Below are 20,745 nucleotides of genomic sequence, written 5' to 3' on the forward strand. Positions count from 1 at the left end.
GAGGGCACGTTTCCTGCGGGAGCGCGCCACTTCCGGTTTCTTTTCGTTTCGAATAGCAGACAAAAATTCTCGTGCTCCTTGAGCGCCAAGTTCGAGCGATGGCGTGGACGTACCTTGCACGACGAAAACTCGCGCTTGCACTCTTGGTGCACCGCACCGCCTGCGCCACAAGCGTAGGCGGTCAATGTACATACGGTACATTTTTGACAAGCGAACGGTCTACGGTACTCAAGCTTCCTCGTGTCGTAGACACACGGGGGAGGAAGAATTCCTTCGATGACCTTCTCGACGACCGAGTCCGATTATTCAAACATGACGCCACACGGAGTGGTGCTCCCGTCGTCTGCTATTGCTCGTATTCGCCGCGCTTCCTGCGCGAGGGCTGCCGGGAGCCAGCGCGTGATGCATCCTGGTCCGGCGCCGCCGGCGCGGCTGGCGCGGAATACGGCATGCTTTATTTTGGCGTCGAGGCGGTTAGGCTGCGTCGAACGCCGCCGGTCGCGTCGGTTACGCAACGACGCCGGAGTATAGAGCGTCGTGTTTTCGCCGACGTGGCGTCGCTGTGACGCGCTCGCACGCGCGCACACGTTACGTCGGAGTATAACAGAGCCTTTAGGGACACCAATGGAGAGGAGGTGCCAAGTGAAATATGTTCTTTTTTGTTAAATGATGTGTTTTTTGGATCTTTTTCACGCACGGTAACCTCAGACTGTCCGGTATTTAGAACTTATGATTTTTTGCCCATGTTTCCTGTTATCATAGACTGCGAAAGTATATCTAACATTATTGAAAACCTTAAAACCAATACGACAGCAGGCATTGATAATATTAATGCTAAGTTTTTGAAAAACACTAATACAAACTCATGCGTTATCTTATCTAAATTATTTTCGCAATCGCTTGAACAAGAGGAATTACCAAAGGATTGGAAGGTGGGGAAGGTGATTGCTCTCCACAAAGGGGGCGATAAGCATAATCCTTTAAACTTTCGTCCCATTTCTTTAACGAGCATTCCTTGTAAAATCCTTGAGCACATCATTTACACCAACATTTTCAAGTTTCTAGACTCAAACTTCGTTTTTTAACTCAGCGCAACATGGATTTCGAAAGGTTTATTCATGTGAAACTCAACTCCTAACCTTTACTCATGACCTTCACGTAACACTTGACCGGGGTTCCAGGACTGACTGCATATTTCTTGAGTTCTCAAAAGCCTTCGACAAGGTTCCTCACGCGCTGCTTCTTCATAAACTCAGTGAACTTAACATAGATCTTAATATAATCGCTTGGATAGAATCGTTTCTATCAGACCGTTACCAATTTGTTCACGCTAACGGAACGAACTCTTCAACCTCACGTGTCAAGTCCGGTGTCCCACAAGGTTCCGTATTAGGTCCACTTTTATTTCTTATACATATTAACGATCTTCCCACGCATGTATCCTCTTCTATTAGCCTATTCGCTGATGAATGTGTAATTTATAAGGAAATCATTAACGACTCTGATATATCTGCTCTTCAGACCGATATTAACAACCTCACCCGCTGGTGCGATAATTGGCTTATGGAACTTAACACCTTTAAATGTAAATCCTTGAGAGTGTCCTGTCAAAATAACACTTGTCCCTCCTACTGTATTAATAACTCCACCTTGCTTTCTGTGTCAACCTATAAATATCTTGCTGTTCGTATAACTAACGATCTCTCCTGGAACATCCATGTCGAATATATCACTAACAACGCTAATCGCTTATTAGGCTATCTCAGAAGAAACTTTTCCCTTGCCCCTGTTTCACTTAAACTTCTCCTATATAAAACTTTAGTGCGCACCAAACTTGAGTATGCAGGCTCTATCTGGAACCCTGGCGTATCCCTAGCATCATCCATTGAATCCATTCAAAATCGCTCCGCACGTTTTATACTTTTTAACTACCACCGTACAGCCAGCGTCACCTCCATGAAAGCGTCTCTATCTTTTCCCCAACCTTTCATTCCGTAGAAAAATAGCTCGCCTCTGCTTATTTAACAAAATTTATCACCCTAACCCAGCACTTCGAACCTCATTATTTTCAGAACCGTTATACGTATCGCCGCGCACCGATCATCCACTAAAAGTAGGAATCCCCTACTGCATCACCTCCACCTTTTATGCCTCCTTCTTACCCCTGACCACCGTCGACTGGAATCGCCTTCCCGCATCCGTAGTTTTACTTACTGAGGCTGCTGATTTTAAAACCGCCATAACTAATATTCTTAATAATGTTCCATAGCAATTCTGTACCTTGTGTTTTTTTTTTTCGTTTTGTTTTCATTGTTCACTTTATATTAATGTATAATTCCACTCCTCCCTGTAATGCCTTCGGGCCCTGAGAGTATAATAAATGAAATGAAAAAAAAATGCCTTGTTACTCCAAGAGAATAAAAACGCTACCTGTTCCGCAATGCCTTGCTTTCTGGCAGACGCCAGAGCTTGATCCAAGTAGATGCGTGTGGACACTATTTTAAGAAACTATATAAAAAAAGTTACTTCAACAAAAAAAAATCCAGGAGAAAGTACACTTGGCCCTTAGAAAAAAAGATTAACCAATTTCTACAGAGTTTTTAGACATAATTACGGCTAGAGAGCATAGATTTCACAGGGAGAATGTATCCACTTTTTTAACCATTGTTTACAGATTATTGGCCGCTGCTTCCTACAGTTTTTGTGTAGACTTCAGTGTACAGATAATGTGGCGACTTTATACAGCAAACATACAGACATTCTAGCAATACCCCTGTCCCATTTCTAGCGCCGATAAGAGAGTTTCTAACAAATTGCTGTAGACAAGTGATAAACATTATTTTTAAATGTTTATCAGGGCCGGATCTTCTGACAATAAAGTCCTGTGACTATGTAGTTCACTTCAAGCCTGTTGTAAAAGCGTTTGTTACTACATACGAACACTGCTTATGACCCATATCAAAGATTTTGTCGTGTTTTCAGTTTGTATAGTCTATCAAGTTAGGTCTGTAGAAAATCTAGGAATATTGCGACGCAAAGTCTAACGACCGTTGGCGACAGACTGTTGGTAGGATTTATGACGACTGTGCTCTGTAGACTCCTGTTGACAGGAAATCTGTAGAAACCTTGTAGAAAAATGGCGATAAGATAGAAAGTTGGCAGGTATGTTAAAAAATTGTTAAGATGTCTACATACTGGCTCACAATTTTTTTGTAATGGGTATTATTATTTTATAATACCGCAAATGTTTTAAGCACAGGAAAAATGTCAGTGCCTCAAAGTCAAATGTTCCGAAAAGCCTATTTTTAGTGGTACGAAAACTATGAGGGGAACTGATTTTCTTACTCCCTCTCTCTCTCCCTTGAGATTAGATTCCAACGCCCATGCTTACATCACCGCTCAGATGAACCGCTTCATTACACAAAATCTTCGAAGAGTTAAACACGTTGAAAAATATTCCCATTTACCTAATAACAACTGCATAATTAACGTTCTTGGAATAAAAGTTATGAAAACATGCCTGACACGTTTAGGTGGTTTGTATGCCAAATTAATTGTCCCGTAAAACGTGGTGAAATGTTCGAAAAAATTGTGTTGTTTGCACTACTATCCCGCGATTCCCCAATCATTAGCGATGTGAACATAGATTACCATACTCATTGTATAAGAGAATTTTCAGATATATATAGAGAGAAAGAGAGGTGATGTTATTATATATAGAAGATACGGAAATTTTGATGATATATTTGCGAGCAGCGGAAGAGTAAAGTTGTGAATCTATCTCCCACTGTTTCTTGACTTTCCTGTAGCTCATGCCTTTCTTCAATTCACATACCATTTAATATAGTATGACAAAGTAAGCCAGTAAAGTTTCGGGTAAATCGCTGCGTTACTCATTTCATGTGCATCCTAGCCATCGTTTTCAGTACTCACACTTTCGAGGTAAAGCGATTAGATTGAAGTTATTGAGATATGTGCATTCTGTTTCTGGAGGTATGAGCGATTATTTATAGCATTTTACAGAGCGTAAAATGCTATAAATAATCCTATAATGTAACGCATATTTTTTTTTTCAGCTAAACGGAATAAATACTCAGGGTGAAAATATTGCCGACAATTCTGGCCTAAGAGCAGCGTATCTGGTAAGAAAGTTAGAGGTGTTAAATAAAGCCTTGCTGTGCGGTCACTTGATCTAGCTTAAGATTAATTTATCGATCTCTGCTCTCCATTTAATTTAAGGCATTAAAAAAGTTTAATGACACTGACGAGGTGCTTCCTGGGTTAAACTTAACAGGAGACCAGCTGTTTTTCGTTTCAAATGCTATGGTAAGTTTATTTTGATATTCTTCATACATTTAGTGCATCATATTTAACAAATGTTGATAATATTAATCTCGGCGGCAGGATTTGGTGCCAGATCCAGTTGCGCATTTCAAAAACTGTAACCCACTACTTCCAAGAACGTGACTTTTAGCACAACTACTTGCGATTACAGTTAAGTCGAAAGAAAAAGACATATTCTACCTCAAGAGAAATCATCTCACACTTCCATATGAAGGCCAGAGATTCTTACGCACTCTGTTTCATTCATAATTAAGGATATACGTGTAGACTTTTTTCACTTCACTCACGAATGTTGTTACAAACTGCATGGGGATCTGGGTCCTTCGTCAGGCTGCTCCTGAACACCTATCTGCCAGAGTTCCCTTTTGTCATGTGCCTTTAGGCCATGTGACAACACATAAAAATCAAATCTGATTTGATTCTTTTTTTGTTTCTTGGCAAAGAGCAATACACCAACGAAACTTCAAGTATGTGACAAGTAGACTGCGGAATACTCCAAGCACCTTAAGAACACGTTTAGCGGCTATTAAGTGTACTTTTCGTTTAATAGTCTAATGAACTCTGCCGCGGTCCTTTACCTAGTTTGGCCACTATCGCACACAACGTATATTATAATATAATATTATTTAACTCCACATATAAACCAAGTATATACTTTTTATTATACCTTTTTAATGCAAGTACAAAATTAGTTTTTTTTACAGTACTATATCTGCTGGTCTATAAAAAAACATTATACACCTACCGATGACAGAGGAGATGTGATGTATTAAACATACAGCTCATCTCTTCATGTGAATTATCTAGTATACCTTTAGAACAAATTTATACCAGATGCAAGACAAGCATCCTCCCTCATTGGAATTCGAGAGTGGAAAAAAAATTTCACAGGGAAAAAAAACTGTAAATAACCGCAATATATTGAAGACGATACCCTTCGGTTAGCAATATGTTTTTCGCTACATTTCATAGCACAGCTCTTAGGCGCCCGTTTCCGGTTTGTGCGGCGTTTCCGTCGGCGTCGGCTTCAGAGTCGGCGTCGGCGTCGGCGTAATTGCGCGCGTTACATTCTGGGAAAATTTCCCGCTAAATTTTCCGGTGGAATTTTTCTGCTTAATTTAGCGGGGAAATTCACTTCACGAGACCTCATCATCAATTCAGTTCCTCCGCTAAGTTTAGCGGGAAATTTTTCCCGTTAAACTTAGCGGAAATATTCCTCAACTAAATTTAGCGGGGAAATTCACGTCACATGACCTCAACACCCATTCAATTTCCGCGCTAGATTTAGCGCAAAACCTTTTTTTCTATATATGTCCGCAACGGAAAATTTAGCAACGGACTTCCCTCCAAATAAGAGGGCAGAAGGCCGGGAAGAGTACGGAGGGAAGGAGGAGGTGCATACACTCCCCTCCGTACCCTTCCCTCCTCCTCCTCAAAAGCTGAGCTGTAATACGGCGTTACAAAGACTTGTAAACGTCTATATTTTTCGCCTTTTTTTAGGTCTGGTGCAATAATATTAGGGAAGGAACGCTGCGATATGATGTACAGTATGACCCCCACAGCCCTGCCAAGTATCGGTGAGTGAATGTTTTGTTGGAGTGAAACGAGATCCTCAAAGATAATTCCATATGTCACTATAACGAGCACTGTAATGACACGACATTCTCCGTTGCATTTGCCAAAGTTTATTCAGTTTCGTTTATCGTACGACTGAAGTGTAAAACAAGGCATATTGGAAGTTGGAACACACTGAAATCCCCGGCGACAAGGGGACGCAAAAAAAGTGTAACAAGCACCAAACCATCTCTTGATTGTTTTCCCATTTTTGGCGTCTCTTCGTCTCCGTAGTTTTCCAGTATGTTTGCTCACGAGCTCCACCGCTCAATAATCCCTATTCCTTGATGTTTGAAGTCAGTTTTGCCTGAACGTCATTGGAGAAGCTTTATGCTTCAGACATAGTAGAGGGACACCCGTAAACTTTGTATTTCTTAGTGCACAGTTATTCTTATATATCTGAATTAGAAAAGACACTCCTAGGTATAGTACAGCCGAAGTTTCACAATATCGCATAGTTAGTCTTTTGGGAAATGTTCACTTTTCAGCCGCTTCCCAAGCGGTATTCATGTAGTCATGTTTCGTCAAGTTTTGAAACATCTGTGCTTTGACCGTGTAATATGCATAACGTACTCAAACAAATCCTTTTTGAACATGATTAAAATTGCGCACAAATAGAAAGGAACATTAAAGAGGGAAGAGAAAACGGACAATCGCTTGGTCTCTTCACTCTTCCCTCTTCACTGTTCCATTCTGTTTGTTCGCAATTTTTACCATGTTCAATCATTACCAACTCGCCCAACTAACCACTTTACCAAATCCCTTTTCTTAATTGTGTTTGGTTTTATTTATATATAGCTTAATTTAGAAGGTAGGACTGGTAGCTTAACAGGGGACTCAATGAATCCTCATTGCTTAGCCACAAAAAAATCTGTATTTCAAGGCTTGTTTTTATTAGCCTTCTGTATGGCTCATATTATCACGAATAACTGATGACGATGTGACAAATGTACAGAAACTAAACGTTTAATTTGGAAAACTTGTGCCAGAAAAAAAACATAAAAAGAAGTAGCGTCGCAGATCTCAAAGGTCGGCGGAGTAGCACGAACAATCGCAATAGTGACACTGACTCCGGACCGCCACGCAGAGCATATTTTGTACCAGCGTGAGCTTCTGAAGCATTCGGCTCAGAACGATAGGCGCGTAGAACAGTCGTAACTCTATCAGATGACAAGGCTCTTTAGTAGCAAGAATGTCAAGTTGAAAGAATAAATAAAAGAGGAATCCGCTCCCTGTAATCGAATCTGGAGCCTCCGGGCGATAGCCAAGCGCGGTAACCATTCGGCCACGTACGCGCTCGTTCGGCGACGAGCGTGGCATGACTCCCCTCTTTTAAAAGCGCATCCTCTCGATGCGACGTGCCAGGAAACAAAACAGCAAAACAAAAAAATAATGTCGCACTCCGGAAGCGTGCAAAACGCGGTCCTATCGAGCGTAGTACAAGAATGCAAGTCATAGTCCTATTGAGCGTAGTACAGCTTGAGACGCACGACGCTGACGACTTCCGGTCCTAGATATGGCATGACGTAGTCAATGTTCCGTCGGGCATCAACCCGTATTCTGGATCCCCGAATCGGCGAAGCACTTTGTTGGGTACGAAGTAGCATTTTAACAGCTTCTTGCTGCGACCGCGGCGGCGAATAGGTATCCAGACACACAATTTGTCTCCGCGCTGAAAGTAGACGTCGCGACGACGAACGCTGTAGCGGCCAGCATCGACACGTTGATGGTCTTAAACCCGGACACGGGCGAGCTGGCAGACTTCTTCGGCCCGTTGCACTACCACCTGAGCGTCGTCGCTCCCATCGTTAGTTGACTCGTGGGGCAGCATAGCGCAGAGCATTTTGGTTACTTTCCGATCATATACCAGCTGTAAATGTATACCTCCAGTGGTCTCTCGAAGAGCAGCGTTGTAGGCGAACGTGATGTAGGGCAACACATCCTCTCACGTCTTGCGCTCTACGTCGAAGTACAAGGAGATCTTGTGACTGTTTTGTTAAGCCGCTCCGTTAGCTCGTTGGTCTGCGGGTGGTAGGCCGTGGTGCGACGATGGCTAGTGTGGCTGAGCTGAAGAATTTCCTGCGTCAGCTGCACCATGAGCGATGATCCCCGAACTGTAATAAGGACTTGAGGAGCGCTATGTCGTAGGACGACAGACTCGACGAAAAAATTGGCGAGTTCCAAAGCAGTCTTCGACGGAAGGTCTTTTGTCTCAGCGCATCGTGTCAGATAATCAATGGTTACGATTATCCAACGTTTTCCCAGGGTTGACTGTAGAAAACAACCAAGTAGATTCACTCCGATCAACAGGAACGGTGCAGTTGGTGCAGGAATTGACTGCAGCAGATCTGCCGGCTTCGTCGGCGGTTTCTTGCGTCGCTGGCACTCGTACCATGATCGTGTGTAGAGGTGGACGGTTTTGGGAAGCGTGGGGCAGTAATGTTTTTCACTAATACGGGCCAATATCCGGCTGTAACCAAGGTGTCCGAACTTCGGGTCGTCATGGCAGGCTTGAAAGAAATTCTCTCGAAGATCGGTTGAGATTACCAGCATCCACGGCGATTTGTTGTCCCCGAAGTTTTCCTTGTGGAGTACACTTTTTCGGATGCGAATGTCGACAGGGCTCGTTAGAAACTGCGTGGCATAGTACTCGCTTGCCCTTCTATATGCTCTATTAGTGCGCTCAGTTCAGGATCGTCTCGTTGACGTCGTGTCATGTCATCGGTATTCACTGCGCCTATGACGCACTCCTCGTCAACATCGTCACTGCTACCGGAAGGCGTTTCGACGGGGCTCTTGACAGGCAGTCGCCATCGTTGTGGTTGCGCCCTCACTTGCAGGCCAAAGTCATGTTGAACTCTTGTAATATAAGACCCCATTCAGTGAGGCATCCTGACGGGTCGTTCTTCAGGTCCGGAAGCCAGCAGAGCAAGTGGTGATCTTTGACTATGCGGAACGGGCTCCCGTACAAGTACCGACGAAACTTCGTGATTGACCAGACGACCGCAAGACATTATTTTTCAGTCGTGGAGTAAATTATCTCCTCCTTGGACAGGGTCCGACTTGCTTAGGCGAAAACTCGCTCAGTACCTCCTTGCACTTGAACCAGTATCGCTTCAAGTCCTGCGTTTCTAGTGTCCGTGTAAATCTCGGTTTCCGCATCCTGATCGACGTTTTCAAGAACAGGATGAGCCTGGAGCCTTCGCTTCAGCTCGTCGAGTGCATGCTGCTGCTCCTCGGCCCAATTGAACTTCTCGGCGTCTTTCCTGAGGTTTGTGAGCGGTGAGGAAATCCTTGCGAATCTTGAACGAAGCGCCGAGCGTAGGTACATGGTCCAAAGGATCTTCGCATACCCCTCTCGTCTTTCGGCGCTGGAAATGCCGCGACGGCGCGAGTCTTGTCTGGGTCTGGGCGAACGCCTTCGTTACTAACCAGGTGACCCAGGAACTTCAGTTCGTCATAGGCGAACCGACCGTTCGACGGCTTGAGGAAGACTCCGGTGGTCCGTATGGCTTGGAGAATAGCTCGGAGTCGTCCGAAGTGCTTGTCGAAGTCGCCGGAAAACACTACGACATCGTTCAGCTAGACGAGGCAGCTCTGCCAATTCAGTTTTGCCAGTACGGTGTCCATGACACGCTGAAAGGCTGCTGGCGCCGTGCATAGTCTGAAGGGCTATGCACGGCGCCAGCAACTTTCCAGCCAGCGGCAGAGCATGAACTCGTACAGTCCATCCGGGGTGACGAAAGCTGTCTTCTCTCAGTCCCGTTCTTTGACTTCGATCTGCCAATAGCCGCTCTTCACGTCTATCGATGAAAGGTATCGAGAGTGGTGTAGTCGGTCTAGCGTGTCGTCGTTGCGGGAGAGTGGGTAGACATCTTTCTTCGTGGGCGCCTTCAGCTTCCGCTAGACCACGCAGACCCTAAGCTTTCCGTTCTTCTTCTTAACTAGTACGACTGGAGTGACCTACGGACTGCTTGAATGCTGGATTATGTCTTCGTTCAGCATTTAATGAACTTGCTCCTGGATTACCTCTCTTTTTTTTACGAACACGTGGTACGGTGATGAATACACAGGGAGCGCGTCGTACTTGGTAACGATGCGGTGGTTTGCAACGGCGGTGTACCGTAGCTTCACCGACGTCGTAAAGCAGTGGCTCTATTCAGAAAGGAGGTTAATACGCTGCCGTCGTTTTGGACCTGGAAGCTTAGGGTCATTGCCGGGCAGCACTGGCGACGTACAGTCTTGCTGAAGTGGCGAGGATTCTTCAGTAATCGCGGTGATTTCGGCGGAGTTCCGGAGCTCCTCGACGTGGCCCGCAGCTGCTCCTTTCGTAAGGTGTTGCCTTTCTTGTCGGAAGTTCATCACGAGGACCCCAGCGCGCCCATCTTAAAGTTCAACTACTCCTCTTGCGACGCAAATACCTCTTCCCAGGAGCAATTGAAGGTTGTCTTCCAGAACAACTTCGCCGCAGGTAGCTGCATCGGTCACGACGGGTAGAACAACACTTGATCGCGGCGGAAGGTTCACGTGGTTGGCAGCGGCTCGGGCTCGGAGTTTGGAATTTCTCTGGAGGCGAAACAGGTGTCCGCAGCGTCAATTTATTCTGTTCATGGTTGATGACGGCACCGTATTAACACATAAAGTCCATGCCGAGAATGACGTCTCTGGCAGAGTCTCGTAGAACGACGAAATTACAGGGCACGTCTAGCCATGAATCTCGCATAGGGCAGTGCACTTTAAGACGGGCTTAAAGAGGTATCCTCCGGCGGTTCGACTTTGTGGTCCACCTTAGTGCGTCCTAACCTTCCGCATCGAGAGAGCCTCCCATTTAAGTTTGAGTGTTCTCACCCAATGTCCAAAGTGCTGATGCTTCGCCGCCGTCGATAACGACGTTTAGGTTGTTGGGCACGGTTGCAGAAGCGTTGTCGTTGCCATGCGTGGAGACAGAAGAGTGGGAGCGCTCCGGCGTCCTTCGGTCGTCCTCGGCAACGCCACTTCCGGGCTTCGCCACACTTAGTTTTCCCGGCGAGAAACGGGCGAACGGCTCCCTCGACGGGACCGACGAGGAGGTGACACGGGACGGCACGGGAACGGCGAGCGGGATCCTCGGGGAGGAACTTGTCCAGGGGATGGTGCCCGGCGCGAGAACTATATCCCTCGGTCGCACACCGTACCTCGGACATGGGGCGTCTCCCGCGAACCGTCCAAGTCCACTTTTACGGTAAGCACATCGTCGACATACGTGGCCAGGTTCAACGCAGTGGAAGCACACAGGTCGTCGGTCAACCATTTACCAGACGTCGGTCGTTCTTGGCACAACTGGTTCACCGCGCACGCGTGCGCTCAATCTTCCTGGCGTCGTGGATACTGCCTGGAAGGGTCGTTTCGTCAAAGTGGCGCCTGGTTGAGGGGAGCAGTCGGCGGCGACCGACGAGCTACTGCTGCGTATGTCACCAATGGCTCTTCGGGTGAGGCCACGATGACGGGAGCCTCTGGCTGGATGGCTCGCTGAACCTTCTCTCTCACTACTTTGGCGATGGAAAGTGGTGCCGGGCCTGTGGCAGTGGGCAGCAGCTTCTTCAGCTCTTCCTGGACGACTTCACGTATGATGTCACGGATGCCAGTGAAGCTGAAACTAATGTAGTAGCGCGATAGCGAAGAAGCAGCTACGCTCGAGTGTTGATGGTAGTGGCTGGCTCTTGCGAGGAGGGCACTTTTTATGTTTATGGCTTCTGTGATAAAATATTCGATGGTAGAAGTAGGGTTGCGAACAAGACCAACGAAAATGACATCCTTCACACCTCACATGAGAATCCTCAGCTTCTTTTTGTTGCTGGCTTGAGGGTCGGCGCAAGGGTTCAGGCACAGAGCATCCTAGACTAAGCCGGTGTGTCTCTTATCTAGGCCTTGATTCCTTGTTTGAAGCAGATCTTCGGCCCTGTCGCGTCGGTGTTGGCTGGCAAACGTCTTCTTGAGTTCTTGCTTGCAGATTTCCCGCGAAAGCTAACTGGGATTTGCTTGTATTGTATTATAGCTTTCTTTAGGAAGGGTGTCTGCGACAGCTTAACGAGGACCTCAATGAATCCTGATTGCTGAGTCACAATAAAATCAGTATCTAAAGGCTTTCTTTTACTAGCCTTATGTATGGGGCATATACACTAAACACACGCCTCACTAGTAGACTTAGGGAATTTCTAGATAGTTAAAAATATTACGAAACTCATAGACCACAATAATTTTGCAAGATATTTATAAAGTAAGCCGTCATACAAGCAGGACCTGACCGCTAAAGTAGCGCTTCGGTGGAACAAGTGTATTCTCAATATCCCAATGGGAATCACATGAATTTGTGCGGAAAATACGTGTTTGCCTTTTTAAAGTAAAATGAATTACAGGAACTAAATAATTACAATCTTATATGAAAGATTTTCTTTACAGGATGTAAAGATTCGCCGGTGAGATTATAGATCGCGTCGATCTTGACAATATATATCTAACATTTTATCATTGAATTTAGCTGCGGTAGTTAGGAATACTTGACGAGCACTACGAACGCTCGTCAAGTATTCCTAACTACCAGAGCAAGTTGCTACTAAGTATACTTAATCCCTGTTCAAAAACCTCCTCATTAAGAATCATAATCACACAACGACAGCATGAACTCCACGAGTTAGACCCCGAGCGTCAACCGAAACAATGATTACACGCGAGCTGCGGCAGCGCGCCGACGCAGCACTTGTATCCACTCTGTGTCAGTGCTTGATCGTTCTGTGATGGTGCTAAAATTTGAGCGAACTGGCCTTACCATCTCCCCTATACCTCTAATCCGGCAGGACGTTGGAATCGGCGTCCTAGTTAGACCAAGCAACCGTCCGTCTTGCAGCCCGTGATCACGGTATCCGGGGGTATTCACGGACAAAGATTGTGAGCAGGGAACGATCAAAGACATGCCACTGATAGTACCGCAAGCATGTGTCTTCAGAAACCCTGTCAGCTTAGCTAAACAATAAATACAGTTTCGGTGGCGTTGGGCAAACACGGTGTACAAAGCGAAGTTACGATTAACAAGAAACGTTGGAGAGTTGGAAAATTGAAAGCTAGACACAACGAAAATATACTTCCCATGATAATAGAGCATAAAAATGTGCACAACGAAGTCATCTTAATTCTCGTTGTGTTCAATATTCTTGTCATAATATTTTAGTTATGTACTCTCATGATATTTTAGTTACCTAATATGGGAGTCACAACGTCGGTGGCACGGGTGTTAGAACTACGTGACCGCAAGAGTGCTTCATTTTATTGTTAAATGAAAATGGTCACAGCATTTTAACACAATCATTGATAAGTGAATCTGAGTGAATACCTACAAAATGATATGATATAAAATTTCCATGGCAGGAAGTTCGGTTTACATTTGAGCGTAGGCGACAAGAAAGTAGAACTTTTTACGTTGACTTTGTATTCAGTCAACAGAAGACCTGCTGTTGCTTTAAATCATTTCATTTTGAAATGAGAATCTATTTTTTTTGTACAATGGAGATAAATCAGTTCCTTCAGCTTTCTGTTTTGGAGTATTTTCTGTGATCAAAAATTACTGCCTTGTTGCTTTTAATAATATACTCTCATACTTTTCTTTGAAGCACAGTTCTAATAAATCAGCCATATATAAATTACAAAAGAGTCACCGTTTTAATTGCTTTTTTTCCCCCAGGGTGAACCTTCCAATGGGAAATTCTCCAGATTTCTTACGTGTGTTCTCCTGCAGTCCTAACTCGACTATGAACATTACAGACAAGTGCACAATGTGGTGACCAAACGCAGGCAACAACTCCATATAAAAATCGATTTGAATAAAATTCCACAATTTAAACCATGGATCTCTCATAGCGCGCATGCGCACTGACGCTATAGAAGTAAAAACTTTAAGTATGTAAAAAAAGAAAACTAAGAGAAGACGTAGTGCATATATTTGCGTAATTGTTACATTGCAGGTCGGTCTTTCTTAACGGATTTTCTCAAAAGAATTACGCGGCTCATTTTGCTTCAAACGCTTTTTTTATATTGCACAATATTTTCTTGCTACTTGTGTTTTTGTTTTATTATAGTCCGCATAGTTCGCACGTGAAATTCTCATTAGCAACGCGTCTTTAAAAATGCAAGTTTAATCAGCACGCACAAAAAAATAACTTTTATGATACAGAGCTCATCATTAACATAATCTGACATGTACAATATCTGTAATATCTCGTGATATTGAACATCATTGAAAAACAAGTCCTTCAATATTCCGACACCGCAGATAGTCCACACCGCGTAATTTGTCAGATTTCAAACGTGTACAGTCCCAGGACTATAGTCAGAATATAAGAATATATGAGAGAAATGGTACACTTGATACCATCTCTCAGTTTTATGTACCAAGCAAAACATGGACACTAATCTGGTCATCTCAAACCTGTAAGCATATAAAATAATCATCCACGTTTTGTTATCGGAATCACAACTCTTGCTGCGACATAATATTAATATTAGTAAGATACAATACAATACATTTACTTTCGAGTACTATACTCATGACGAAGCAGTCTGGTTCGTCAAAGTCGACAAGGGATTGTGTGACTGAACCTTTTAGGTACAGTTGGTAACATATTCAATAGTAATAGTAATATAATAATAATAATAATAATAATATATAAGAATAATATCATTAAATAATAATATTCCATCATTATTGTATTTGGTTCCAAGAAACCACCATAAGGTGTTGGTGCTGGCATACCGACATATGCAAGCATTTACTAAAATAATAATTGTAATAATAGTACCTTTTGTTTTAGCGAAATATTTTGAAAAGTTGACTAGGTGACAAGATAAAAAAAAAAGCTGTGCGAAACAATTTGACGATTCGCCGAGCTATCTAAGCTAGCAGTCGCTATGCAGGCACCAAAAGAAATTATACAGTTAACAGGCTAAGAAACATGGATTGATTATTTCGAGAAATGATATATTTCCAATCATCTTACTCGGCACGTTTTTAATTAGACTTATAAAGTACTCATTAAACTCATTTGACAATGTTTGTCTTCTGAGCTCTTAACCATTGTGGTTGATTTCTTCCACTTGTTTTGTGCAACATGAACCACCCAAGACAGGTTTTAGTTTTTCTGTGTTTTTTTAAAAGTCGACTCTGTCATTATACGAGAGAAAAAAGCCACAAAAAATAGATTTCTTCGGCATTTCAGATTTTTTTGCTTAATTGGTTTCGATAACGTCTGAAAATTGTTAGTTGTTCGATTGATTTGGTTTTCACCAATTTTTTATATTACGCATTTTTCGTACGAAGATTTCTCAGTAATTCTTTCGTAACCAATGGTTTCCGACATTTTTTATCAGTGCCTATTTTTTTTTCTTTCGAAAAGCAGCTTTCATATACTTTTTTTCCTGCTTTAAGGACAAATCTCATGCGCCCTCTGCGTTCATTTTATGAAGGACATCATCCCAATCCAAACAAACTAGTTTCTCTCTGAAGTCGTAAATGTTACCAGGCGTTATAATTTGAAAGTATGGCGGGCTGATTATTATGTTTTATGTTCACAGTTTGCTTTTTCTTTATACACAAAAATTTACCCAAGTGATCGCTTATATCAGCTATCACCACGCCAGATTTGATATACGAGCTTGTATTAAATAAATCCGACTTTTTCGATGATTCACTCGTAGTTCTTGTTACAGTATTTACCACAACCTCACATCCGTTCGCTTTAATGAGCGCATGAAATTGTATTGTAATTTACATGTTGCTCCAATTAGAAGTTGAAATTAAAATCGCCTCCCATGACTATGTTGTATTTATTTTAATTCGTGATATCGAGGAAAAAACTCTAAGTACACTAAACGGGAAGAGAGGTTCCCACTTTGCGGGCCATAACAGACGTCGATAATGCTCTGTTGGATCATTCAGGACAGCATCTCGCAGTCTTTGTGAACGCTGCAATAATGAAACAATGGGTTGATTTCTTGCATTTTTAGATTTATCACATTTATAGATATTTCGTGTGCGTTGATGTAGCCGCCGTTGTACTGGAACTCACGTTTTTACTGTCAGGCGAATTTTCGATTTTTCTTATTGAAATACTAGACAAGTGATGCACACTCTAAAAAAAGCCCGTGGGTCCTCTTTCCCGCAACACACTCGGAGAGCTAATCATCGCAACTCAAGGAGGCAGCTCAGCGAATGACGATGTCTAAAATATGATTAGACCAAAAAACGCAGTCTGAGTTGTGTCATTAAGCAATGAAAAACGTCACGCTTGCATGGCTTAATGCCACAACCCTAACTGCGTTTTTGGTATAATCCTATTTATCGGCACCGTCATTCGCTGAACTGCCTCTGTAAGCTGCGTTGATTGACTAATGGAGTGTTGTGCAGGAAAGTAGGAGTGCAGATTTTTTTCATAGTTCGAGAAGCCAAAGCCTGTGCCCTTGGCATCGGTTTTGAGTCTCAGGTATAGTGATAACATTGCATGGTTGGGACGTCGCATTTTTATATCACAATCAAGGTAAAATTGTGAACGTTGTTTAATATTTTTTTTTTTTAACACCACGCGCATGGGACTTAAGGCTTTATGAAACTCCTTACACTTTTTACAAGCGGCGATGTTACAGCTGCCGTTGCTCTCTCTTTGGGCCTTATCCAGACGGAGACCTGTACGCTACTCTATTCAAGTAATCAAATTAATTGTAATCAAATACTTTTTAGAGTAATTTTGTAATCATCAGAATAAATTAAAAAAAAAAAATCCCAAGCGTAATCAGATTACTTATGAAAGCACCAAAATGACTTGTAACCGTTACTACCTTCCCGTCTCCTTCCTAACGCCGTTCTCTGTACAAGATTCCCACGAAGGAATAATGGAACCCAGTTTCCGACAAGAGAGTGGTTTAGGTGGATTAGAAAGATAAGCACTTCATGGTTAGGATGATTCCAAACCAATAAGGAACAGTGCGAAGGACACGTTTTCAAACCAGCTTAGCTCTCCGAGGTCCGCACTGCGAGGTGGACGGCTCCCCGAGGTCACGACCGAGACAAGTTGCCCAGGCCTCACGATCCAGACAAGGTTGTGCGGTGCGTCTGCAAAAGTTAAGATGAAACGCCGATGAAACGCCGGAGGCATAGTAAAATTATTATTACGTATTTCCTCGTGTATGAGGTACGTACGATCGTGTGCCAAACCTATTTCAGCCTAATTCCCCTGAAAACAACCAATCCAAATTGTAGATTGGATACATGCACGGCGTGCCAAGTGTAGCGTATATGAACTATCTAATCAACGAGCCATGTTTAACCGGCGTATTTTCACCTGTAACCAATACTAGTGGTAATCAATAAAAACGGAATAAGAGCTTGAAATGTTTTGTTCAAGACGCGAGCAGAGGCCAGGATGGGTTTCCACAAGGACATCCCAAACTCAACTATTATACTTTCCGGACTGTCTACATGTGCGGACTATACAAAGTACTGGATATACTTGTTGCGCAAACACAAAGAACGAACACGAATGAGTGGACAAGGAAAAGCGCCATTTTCAACTAGATTTATTCGCCTCCAAGCGACTGCGAAGGGTTCAGAGCGAGCATGCTAGGCATGCTACAAAGGAAGAAAATGAGTAGGAAAACATACGAAAAAAGAGATCCCCGGCGTGCCAAAATCACTGTATCAACCAAGATAAAACTTGAAATTCAGTATTAAACAAGGAAGCTCAAGTGTCGCTTTCTCGGGCATTTCCCTTATTCTGCATAAAAAACGCATCTATCTGCTTTATTGCGGTATGATCTTTACTCCTGCCGAGGATCCTCGTATCGTAAAGTCGTAGCGTACACATATATGTCCCACAATGCATGGGCAAGTACGCATTTCCTATATTTTTTCTCGATAGCTCATGCTCTTGTGACGGTCATCGACGAAATTTTCTGTTTGGCTTTCCCGCACTTGGGAAACTAAACCACTGTGCTAGAGAATTCAACACACGGTCTGGCATGCTTTTTGCTGCGGCCACGTGTCTTCTCTTTTTAATTTTCAGACAAAATCCTCGAACCTCTCGTGCCTATAGTGCTTTCTCCGCCCGCAAGTTTGCGTGGCGCGGAAAACACGATAGACAAATTGTACTTCCTCACTACCTTCTTCAAAGTGTGGGAGACTTTATGTTTATAGGGCACCACTTATGGTTGGAGCGCTCTTTGTGGTGCGGCTCGTCTCGGTTTTTCCGAGTCCCCTTGATTTTCTGGAGCAGCGTCTCAGCGACAGCCGCCATGACCGAACAGGGAAAACCGGCCGACGTCTGTCTGGCCACCTGATTATCATAGTTACTCTGCATTATGTGTGAGCATGACTTCCTGACAGCAGATCCTACGCAGACGCTGCCTTTAGCTCGCTTTACAGTTCTTGAATAGGCCGAGTCAAACGGCAGCATACCCTTCTGCATGTGAGGGTTGCAACTCTAGCACATAAGATCCTCTCTTAAAATCAGTCTGATATCTAAGAGCTGGAGTCAGTCGTGAGACGGTAACTCATGTTTAATGGACAAGCCCAACCCCTGACTGTAGAAAGGCGCTTAAAATTACATATACAGAGTCGTCGAAATGTATACCGAGTTGATTTTTCAGAATAATTGTAAAAAGCGCCAACATACGTAAAAGTCTTCAGGACACTGTTGTCGCCAAACTGGTTATCGATGTTTCAACCAGCGTTTGCCAAATAAATATTGCACAGCACTGGCGTCATGCACGACAATATGGAAATACTCTGGCGTTATATGTAAAAACAAGTGTTAAAAAAGTTAAAAGTGGATTTCTGTCAAAAATTCAGTAAATATATTAAATTATCGCCTGACAAACCCGCCTAGTTTCGAAAAGTTCGCTTAAATTCTAATTTGCATTCATACCATGATTTTTGTCACGCCAAGAATCTCTTTTGTAGTGCTTTGCAACGGTGCTTTGGCGCACCTTCGACGACGTGGCAAAGCAGTCGGGGTATTCGTTGAGAAGGTTAATCAGCTGTCGTCGTTTCGAGCCCGGAAGCTTAGGGTCAATGTCGAGCTGCGCTGGTGACCTACTGTCTTGCTGAGGTGGCGAGGATTCGTCAGTAATGGTGACGATAGCGGCGGAGTTTCGGAGGTCCTTGACCTGGCCTACGACTGCACCTTTTGTGAGGTGTAGCGCTTCATTTCGGAAGTTCGCCACGAGGACCACAGTGCGGCCATCCTGAAGTTCGGCAACTCGTCTTGCGCCGCCTATTTCTCTTCCAAGAAGCAACTGGAGGCTTCCTTCGAGCAGAACTTCGCCACAGAAAGATTCGGTGGTTCCGACGGGTACGAAAACAATCGATCGCGGCGGTAAGTTCACGTGGCTTGTGAGGGCTCGGACCGCAGACAATGTCGCTTTGGGTTCCTCCGATGTTGAAAAAGGTTTTCGTAGCGTCAACCGGTTTGCTCCGAGGTCGATAACGGCGCCATACTCGCAGAGGAAGTCCATTCCGAGGATAACGTTCCTCGAACAGTCTTGCAGGACAACGAACTTTACAGGACACGTCTCACCGTGGATCTGGACGCGAGTAATGCATCGCCGGACTGATGTGATGAGGTGCCCACCGGCGGTTCGTACTTGAGGGCCTTCCCACGGCGCTGTCACTTTTCGCAGGCGGCGAGAGAGCCTCCCACTCAAGACTGAGTAGTCTGCTCTGGTGTCCACGAGTGCCGATGCGTCATGGCCGTCAATAATAATGTTAGGGTTGTTGGACACTGATGCAGGGACGTCGTTGTGATGCGTAGCGTCGAGAGAGTGGGAGCGCTTCGGCGTTCTTGGAGGCACTTCAGTCGTCTTCGGCGAAGCCAACTCCAGGCGTTGCCGTCCTTAGATTTCAAGGCGACACAAGGGAGACAGGCTCTCTCGGCGGGGTCGTGGCGCTGGAGGCGCTGGACGTCTGGGCGACGGTGAGCGGGGCTCACGGCTCACGAGAACGCAATGTTGAAAGAATAAATAAAAGGGCATTCCACTGGCTGGAATCGAAGCTAGGCTTTCCGTGCAACAGTCAACCGCGATAACCACTCGGCCACGCAAGCGGTCGTTCGCCGACGAGCGTGGCAATATGTTAGGGTCGACGAAACGTGTCCATGAAACGCGTGTTCATGAAACGCGTGTCCATGAAGAGTTGTCTATGAAACGTGCTTCCACGAACAACCGGCAGAACAAGCGTGTGAATATTCTACCGGGAGTTGCACGATTTCAGGCTGCTAATGGGAGGCGACTCTCCATAGAATGTTGGAACAAAATATTGTCCTGGCTGCCGGGAGAATAGACGCTGCCTAATTCTATAAATAATCTGAAAGAGCACCCGTAGAACAGCGGTCACTCGTTGCCAACAAGCAGGTCGATATGGGCACTGGAGAACAACCACGTACACACACAAACGAGATGGTTGGGCTCCGATGAGATTCAACACGATGCATTACAAGCTGTAATTTGCCGAACCAAAACACATCACGAGATTGTCTGTGACTTCTTCGAAGAAATCGTGTGTTGCCGATATACCCGTAGTACTTTTCAAACAATAGGCCACACGGGCCGCAGCTAAGAGTTCAGTCAGAGCCAGAGAAAGGAATGCTGGAAGGGGAAGCAGATGGGTAGCTGGCGAGGTGAGGGGAAACATTCCCCTCCCTCCAGCATTTCGCCTGTATCCTGCTTCTTCAAGGTCCCCAGCCGGGTGCGCCCACAAAAGGCTCATCTTCG

At 44.4% G+C, this 20,745-nt stretch overlaps 1 protein-coding gene across 1 annotated transcript in view; it reads left to right on the forward strand.

Moving 5' to 3' along the window:
• Window positions 1-13,772, forward strand: part of LOC120841965 (neprilysin-1-like) — a 171,987-nt gene extending 158,215 nt beyond the window's left edge. The window contains exons 18-21 of the mRNA XM_040212953.1: window positions 4,077-4,142; window positions 4,240-4,326; window positions 5,845-5,921; window positions 13,673-13,772. Coding sequence (XP_040068887.1) covers window positions 4,077-4,142; window positions 4,240-4,326; window positions 5,845-5,921; window positions 13,673-13,772 — 330 coding nt within the window. The remainder of the gene's footprint in view (window positions 1-4,076; window positions 4,143-4,239; window positions 4,327-5,844; window positions 5,922-13,672) is intronic.
• The last annotated feature ends 6,973 nt before the right edge of the window (window positions 13,773-20,745 follow it).

Source organism: Ixodes scapularis, unplaced genomic scaffold (assembly GCF_016920785.2).
Source record: "Ixodes scapularis isolate PalLabHiFi unplaced genomic scaffold, ASM1692078v2 PGA_scaffold1__304_contigs__length_218370807, whole genome shotgun sequence".
NCBI classification, from domain to species: domain Eukaryota; kingdom Metazoa; phylum Arthropoda; class Arachnida; order Ixodida; family Ixodidae; genus Ixodes; species Ixodes scapularis.